General features: G+C 32.3%; 1 protein-coding gene across 14 annotated transcripts in view; it reads right to left on the bottom strand.

Moving 5' to 3' along the window:
* Positions 1–3,536: 3,536 nt before the first annotated feature.
* LOC136030245 (neuronal acetylcholine receptor subunit alpha-7-like) overlaps positions 3,537–8,303 on the bottom strand; it is a 189,257-nt gene continuing 184,490 nt past the window's right edge. For all 14 annotated transcript variants that reach the window (XM_065709076.1, XM_065709086.1, XM_065709079.1 and 11 more), the window contains 2 exons: positions 6,325–6,497; positions 3,537–5,335 (listed from right to left, as the gene is read on the bottom strand). In XM_065709076.1, coding sequence (XP_065565148.1) covers positions 5,008–5,335; positions 6,325–6,497 — 501 coding nt within the window. In that variant the 3' untranslated portion in view covers positions 3,537–5,007. The remainder of the gene's footprint in view (positions 5,336–6,324; positions 6,498–8,303) is intronic.

The following is an 8,303-nucleotide window of genomic DNA, read 5'->3' as shown; positions in this document are numbered from 1 at the left end:
TCCCGGTCTGTAATTTCTATTCGAACAATCCCTGTGTCCCGGTCGTCATTTATATATCCCGCCTGTGCCCCCGGCGTCCCCGTTGTAGTTGTGTCCCTGTGTCCCGGTCGTCATTTATATTCCCTGTGTCCCGGTCGTGATTTTTGTCCGGGTGTCCCAGTCTGTAATTACTCTTTGAGGTTCCCGGTCGTCATTTATATTCCCTGTGTCCCGGTATGTAATTTCATCAGTTGACAAACATGACTTCCGTCGACAAACAACTTCATGACGCATACAGCTCAATCCTTATAATGACGTCAGTCGACAAACATGACGTGAGTCGACACACAAACATGACGTCACTCGACACACACACACACAGACAACTTATTTTTATATATATAGATAGATTGCCAAGCACTTGATTCAGCGGCTAGAAGAGCTTAAGCGAAGGTCCTATCCTTGTAGGACGCACCAGATAAATGCATGAACACGATCCCATCCTAAGCAGGTAAGTTAAGTTTATTACAAAAATAGAACTTCACAAAATGTATATATATATATATATATATATATATATATATATATATATATATATATATATATATATATATATATATATATATATCTATATATATAAAAATAAGTTGTCTGTGTGTGGATCTGTGGATGGATCAGGTGACGTCATGTTTGTTCGCATATGACGTCTGAATTATTTCACACTAATACAAAAGAAGAAAAAAACTAAAAAAGGTAAAAACTACAAAAAAAACTAAAAAGAAAAAAAAACTAAAAAAGCTAAAAAACTAAAAAAAAACTAAAAAAAGGTAAAAATCTAATAACTAAAAAAAACTGAAAAAAATAAAAAAAGGCAAAAACTACAAAAAAAAATAAAAACTAATAAAAAAACTGAAAAAGCTAAAAAACTAAAAAAACTAAAAAAAACTAAAAAAAGGTAAAAAAAAAACAAACTAAAAACTAAAAAAGAAAAAAACTAAAAAAAGGAAAAAACTGAAAAATAAGAGAAAAAGAAAACTAAAAAAATATGAATAAATATATATAAAAATAAGTTGTTTGTGGGTTATGTCTGTCTGTCTGTCTGTCGAGTGACGTCGTGTTTGTCCGCATATGACGTCTGAATTATTTCACACTAATACAAAAGAAGAAAAAAACTAAAAAAGGTAAAAACTACAAAAAAAACTAAAAAGAAAAAAACTAAAAAAGCTAAAAAACTAAAAAAAGGTAAAAAACTAAAAACTAAAAAAAACTGAAAAAACTAAAAAAAAGGCAAAAACTAAAAAAAAACTAAAAACTAATAAAAAAACTAAAAAAGCTAAAAACCTAAAAAAACTAAAAAAACTAAAAAAAGGTAAAAAACAAAAAAAAACTAAAAACTAAAAAAGAAAAAACTAAAAAAAAGGAAAAAACTGAAAAATAAGAGAAAAAGAAAACTAAAAAAATATTAATAAATATAAAAAATATAAATATAAATATAATATAAATTAGCAATCAACAAAGCACCGAGACACAAATGACGACCGGGACACAGGGAGTATAAATGACGACCAGGACATAAGTAAAAAAAAAAAACTAAAAAAACTAAAAAAATGGTAAAAACTACAAAAAAACTAAAAACTAATAAAAAAACTAAAAAATCTAAAAATCTAAATAAACTAAAAAAGAAAAAAAAGAAAAAAGGAAAAAAATAAAGGAGAAAAACAAAACTAAAAAACGAATGTATATACAGACCGGGACACCGGGATACAAATGACGACCGGGACACAGGGAATATAAATGACGACCGGGACACAGGGACACAACTACAATGGGGACGCCGGGGGGCACAGGGGGATATAAATGACGACCGGGACACCGGGACACAAGGAATATAAATGACGCCCGGGACACTCAAAGAGAAATCACAGACTGGAACACCGGGACACAAATGACGACCGGGACACAGGGAATATAAATGACGACCGGGACACAGGGACATAACTACAAAGGGGACGCCGGGGTGCACAGGGGGATATATAAATGACGATGGCGACTCAGGGAATGGTCGATTAGCAATCACCATCAACAAAGCTTTAGGGCAATCATTAGAATCATGAGGTATAGATCTGAATACGGATTGTTTTCCCATGGACCATTATATGTTGCATGTTCAAGAGTCGGTAAACCTGACAATCTATTTATATGCACAGACAATGGGACAGCAAAGAATGTTGTATATTCGCAAGTTTTACGTAGTTAAAAACATATATATATATATATATATATATATATATATATATATATATATATATATATATATATATATATATATATATATATATCTATATTCACAGGTGGGACATAGGGACACAACTACAATGGCGCGTAACTAATATGGCGCGTAACGACTTACGCGCGCGGGGGGGCTTGGGGGGGGCGCGAAGCGCCCCCACCAACTAGGTGTTGGGGTGGCGCGAAGCGCCACCCCAACAGCTAGTATATATATATATATATATATATATATATATATATATATATATATATATATATATATATATATATATTTCCCACAAGACCGAAGATATTTTCTTATTTTTCAGGATTCAGAAAATTCGATAAGTATCTTTCAAATTTCTTATTTTATTGAAATTATTCTCCCTAGGTTATGTACATGTTTACGATTCTTTTGTTGTGAAACACAAACACCTCTTATTTTCTTTTTGATTGTGTAATTGTTGAACTCAGTAAGGTAACTATTCCAAAACATTCGGTCTCTCAGGTAAAGAAGTTCCCATTACTGTTATTTTTAGAAACAATCCTAACAACCTTACCCACCAAAAAAATTACCGACTCACTGCTTACTGATGCTGGAACACATGAACATATTTAAAAAATTATTTTTATATGTAGGTTTTCTGTAATTTTTGAAAATCTTTAAATTGTCAAGTCGTTAAAAATAAGAATTCTGTCATATATGTCGTGATAATATTTTGAAGAAAGAATGATATATCTTGTTCCCAATTAAAGCAAAAAACTCGTAAACAAAATCCAAAGGTGAATCAGCTACGAAAAATAGGTGAACGAAAAGCTACAACAAGCGGGAACAAGATTATTCCAAACAAAATAAACTATTTAAATATGAATTTGCTTTCTTCTTGTTTCGCCTGCAGCTACGCTCTAGATTTGAACGGTATAAAACATTTATATATTAGTTTTTGCACTATTTTTAGCTTCCAACTAACCCTACTACACGTTTGATTTCGCTTTATGCCGGTTTTTGCCTTGATCGGACAGTTTTAAATCTATTATAGATTTCTTTTTTTGAATTCTACTTTAATTTTCAGATTTTATACCATTGCATTGTTTTATTCATACTAAATCTGCAGTGTTTTTGTTATTTTCTGCTTAACTCATCTAAATTTGCACTGATATATTTTGGTGTTTATTTTTCTTCCATGCCCTCCACTACCCAAAACCCCATTTTTTCAGCTCTTCTAATGATATTTCTTCCGAACTTGTCATGGTTCGTCAGTTTGGCCTTAGATGTTTTAAGCGAACAATACTGAACAAAACTTTATTAACCAATCCACGTTCTACAGTTTTTCACAGTACGGTTAAAGGGATTAAAATACACTACTAACAAGGATATGTTCATGGAATAAAAAAAAGAAAAAAGAAAATAATAAAACGAAAGGAAGCAACAATTAGTTTGCAAAAATCATAAAATGTTGTACTTAAGCACTCACCGTTTTTGGTGAGTACATTTTAACTTGTTTTGCTTCAATTAAATTGGTATTTGCTCATTATACATCAGAAGCCATGGTTCTAACAAAAGAGAGTTAAAGCAAACAGTTGAAGATTTTTACTGAACTAGAAGCCAGCAGGGTATTATAAATGCCCTACTACTACGAAAAATAGCTTTATCATTAAAGCACAGGGTTGTTTCTACTGCATGAATTGTGACTAACAATTATTGCTAACAGTTTGTGGAAAGATATTAAATGTTTGAAAAATTATTCTGTACATTCTTAAAGCATCAGCAAAGATTGGAATGAACGTCTCAAACTTAAAAATAGAATTAAAAAAACAAAACTAAAAGTTGTTGATCACATAGTTCTTCCTTAGTTTTTTCTTAATTACGAAAAGTTCAATTTTTGCTATTGAACTTTATGATTTTGCGGTCAAAATCCACTAGACTTTCCAGCAACGTTTAATATTTATAGGCGATTTCACTAAATGCTGTTAGCAACAATTTTCTTTTAGCTCACGAAAACGAAAAAGTTAGTAAACATGTTAAAACAATTTTTCGTTGGGATGCCTTAAAAATTCCCCACAAGAAAAAAAAAAATACAACAGTTACAGGTCGTTCTGTTAGCACAATGAAGAAAACGAAGGCAAATCAATGTAAGAACTAGAAAAACATTTGCCTGTAAAATCCAACCACATTTTTCAGGCGTCATATTGAGCGATTTGAGCTGACCACCCGTAAAGTAATTTCCGCAAGCACTAAGTAACAGAGTTGACAGACAAATTCGTACGAACGAAAATCGTTAGCTTTTGGATACATTTTATATACCTCGCGATTGTTTTACTTACTTCAGTTGTTCCCTTTGATTATAAGAAAAAGTCAACGAAAAAAACATAGTTTTTTAGTTTTTCCGAAATAATTTCACTTTGAATGACTCGATTCATCTTTGTAGAGGACAATCACACTTAATGTGATCTTCAAATAGAATTTTTTCTTATTGCTTAGTTTATTTTGATGGTCTTATTGATTATGCGGCTATTTTGAACCCTAATAATGGATGATTATTCTGCTTTGTATTTTTGTCAAAACTAACACTTAAGAGATCAGATAAAAATAGGTGTATTATTTCTCCTATTCAGTCTATGTAAAATTGGCTTTTAATTTGTGGGACATCGTTTTAAGTTTTAGGCTTTTGGTATCGTCTTATTTCCGTACGTTAGCCAACTCTGGTACTATTAAGCTGGTACTTCAATGTATATAACAAAAGATATCTAGTTTGGCACTCAAGGAACAATAATATGTGGGGCAGAAAATAGCACTGCTACTGTAGCTATGATAGTAAACAAGGTGAATATAATTAAGCACAGTCGATCCACTATCATAGCTGCATACTTCCAGTCTTTTTTTATTTCATCTTCTTCTTTGTCTTCATTCATTTTTTCAGTAATGAAACGCAGTTCTTTAAGAATTAGAGAAAGTTCTCTGTGGCTTCCAAAGCAAGCGTTGTAGAAGAGGGTTGAGTCTTCGTGTGGGGGTGCAGGAGTAGAAGAGATTCGGTTAAAGCTCCCCATACCACTAGCAATCGTTGTTGTCGCAGTAACTGTGTGCTGCCTGTAAAATCAAGATTTAAGGAGAACAATTGAATATCGTAAATACATTGGGAGTATGATAGTCTTGTCAAGAAATATCGTAATGGCCCATGGCATTTTGGAACTTAAAATAAGTAAAATAGTAAGAAATTTAGCGTATAAGGTGGCTGCTATTTTGTAAATGGCCAACAAGAGTCAATTCAACTAACTTTCTGTTGTTTTGAGGAAAAAAGAAACCAAGTCTTGTTCCCCCAAAAAAAATCTGCAATCGCCCATGCTCAAAGATGGTACCAAAAATCTCCTAAGATACCCATAAATGTCAGTTTCTATATAAAAAAAAACATCATTTAAGTTCACAATGGACTCAAATCTTGATCAACAGATGAATCTTAGTCAATACATACTGATGTTCTCAGTAACGTTTCTACAGACTAAACGAAATTATGACAAAATGTAATCTGGCAATCTTCTTTGAGTTGACCCCCCTCCATCCATATGTAATCTTCTTAAATTTTGACTATTGGTTTTATTTGGAACTAGTCAGCTGCCAACTCAGATCTATATGCCCTTAGATCACATAATTAGCAGGTTGTTACCCCAAATTTCCGATTCGAATGGGCCAAGCCCAAGCACCAAAGCCTTAATATTTAAAAAAAGGTACAACAACTATATTCACGATTATTGTCTGAACAAGCAGGTAATTACGCAAATTCTTCTATAAAAAGAATGAATACAAAGGGCGGCTTTTGATTAGTTCGAAAATCAAAATGAAGATGGCAAAAATAACGCACGAGGCGCCTGGCTATTCTGGCTGAAAATACTGCTATTTTATCAATTTCTACCGAAATATTGATAACAGTCGACATAAATGTATAGTCTACAGGCCAAATCAACCTCTCCTCAATCAAACTTAAATTTATTCAAGCTAGTTATACTAGAATTACCTCAAATCAAACTTGAATTTATTCAAGCTAGTTATACTAGAATTTATCAAAGAATAAAATTCTCTACCTGAAGTCGTCGTCTATATCTAAAACATTGGCAAGAAGGCTTTTAGATGATCTTTCCTTCATCTCCAATTCTTTCATCTTAGAATTAAGAAACAAATTTTTGTTCTTTACTTTATCAGCAGGTCTCTGCATTCTTAAGATCCAAGGCAGCCATGTGAGAAACACAGATCGAAGCTGCAAGTAAAAGTAAATGTCAATATTTTGGTTGGAAAGAAATAGTTTGAAAACCTCACTAAAAAAAGAGAAGTTCTATCTTCAACTATAAGCAAAACCATGGAATGTCCAAACAGATCCAGAGAAATAAAAAACGCGAAGAGGTGACTTAGAGACTTAGTTAAATCTCTTCTGGGATAGTACTTTGTTTAGTATTTGGTCAAACTAAAATATCAAGCCAAAGAAAAGCAGTAAGAACAAAAATAACCACCAAAATTGGATTATCCTTTCAAGACATTTTAACAAATAAAACAAAAATTTAGAAATTTTTAACAGATGATTTAGCGCCATACTCGGGAAAGTTGTCATAAATCGTACCCTCTTCAATGGGCTGGTCGTGTCATTTGTATTAGTACTGCCGTAAAACCAATTTTAGTCCAAAGTGATCACATTCAGGTTTGTCAAGTGGTTATGTTCAAAATATTATTATTTATTGCAGTTTCTCAGTAATTTAGCCCAAATATATTAACTTTAAATTATTCAACCACTGCAATATCGTTGCCGATGATTTTTGAACATCCAATTGAAGGCCAGCCTGTTGCCTTTCGTACCCACACGTTAGCAACAGAATACTTCGCACGGTAAAGCCCGTTGTTGTTTCAAGGGATGTTCCACATTGAATCTTATAACTTATATCATATACAACAAAAAAAACAAGCTTTTTTTAAACTGAAAGTAAGGAGCGACATTAAAACTTACTCGCTCTTTACGCTAAAGTTTGACTCATTCTCTTAACTCTACTTTTTAAAAGAAATTAAAAACTTTAGCGTAAAGAGCGGGGCGTTGAGGAGGAAAAGCCCCTTTCATATACGGAGTAATTTCTGTTCGTTTTAAGTTTTAATGTCGCTCCTTACTTTCAGTTAAAAAACTAGTTTTTCTAAAATTTAATTTCTGGCTGTTTTGAATTAATGCATGTTTTGATCTTGGCTCTCCGAACATATTGATCTTTGCAAATATTTAAAACGAAATTTGCATATTAATTTTTTTTTTGATAAATGGCTTTCTCATAGTTTTAATCGGAAGATTTTAAGAAATAAGGAGTGGGGGAGGAGGCCTAGTTGCACTCCAACTTTTCGATTACTTAAAAAAATATCTAAAACTTTTAATTTTTTACAAAGGTTTTCATTAGTAAAAATATACGTAACTTACGAATTAATTTACGCGACGAACTTCTATATTAGTATGTTTTTATTGCGTATATGAGGGGGTTCACCCCTCGTCGATACCTCGCTCTTTACATTAAAGCTTAAATTTTGTCCCAATTCCTTAAGAATGATTTCTGAATCACAAAGGCCGTAGAATAAATAGTTGAAATTACAAAAAATACTTCAGCGTAAAGAGCGAAGTATTACGACGAAGTAAGCCCCTCATATGTGTAATAATTTCTGTTCGTTAATAAGTTTTAATGCTGCTCCTTACTTTTGTAGAAAAAACTTTTCCTATTTATTTTTTCATTGTTTTTTTTAAATAATGCTAGAAAATCCTGCGCCCCCTTCATTGAAATTCTCTTCCCCCATGACAAATTCCTTCATGGAAAGATCTTCCCACGTATTTTAATCAGCATTAAAATGCAATTCTTTTGACGTAGCTATTGATATCAAAATTCCGTTTTTAGAGCTTCGGTTACTTTTGAGCTGGGTCGCTCCTTACTACAGTTCGTTACCACGAACTGTTTGATTATAAGATTAGACAAAATTACTAATTAGTCTAATATCTTTTAACAAATAGCATGTAACATATTAGATCATATCTCTATCATTCACCAAT

This window comes from Artemia franciscana, chromosome 8 (assembly GCF_032884065.1).
Source record: "Artemia franciscana chromosome 8, ASM3288406v1, whole genome shotgun sequence".
NCBI lineage: Eukaryota > Metazoa > Arthropoda > Branchiopoda > Anostraca > Artemiidae > Artemia > Artemia franciscana.
Note: the sequence above shows the minus strand (reverse complement) of the source record. Positions and strands in the feature narration are given on the sequence as shown.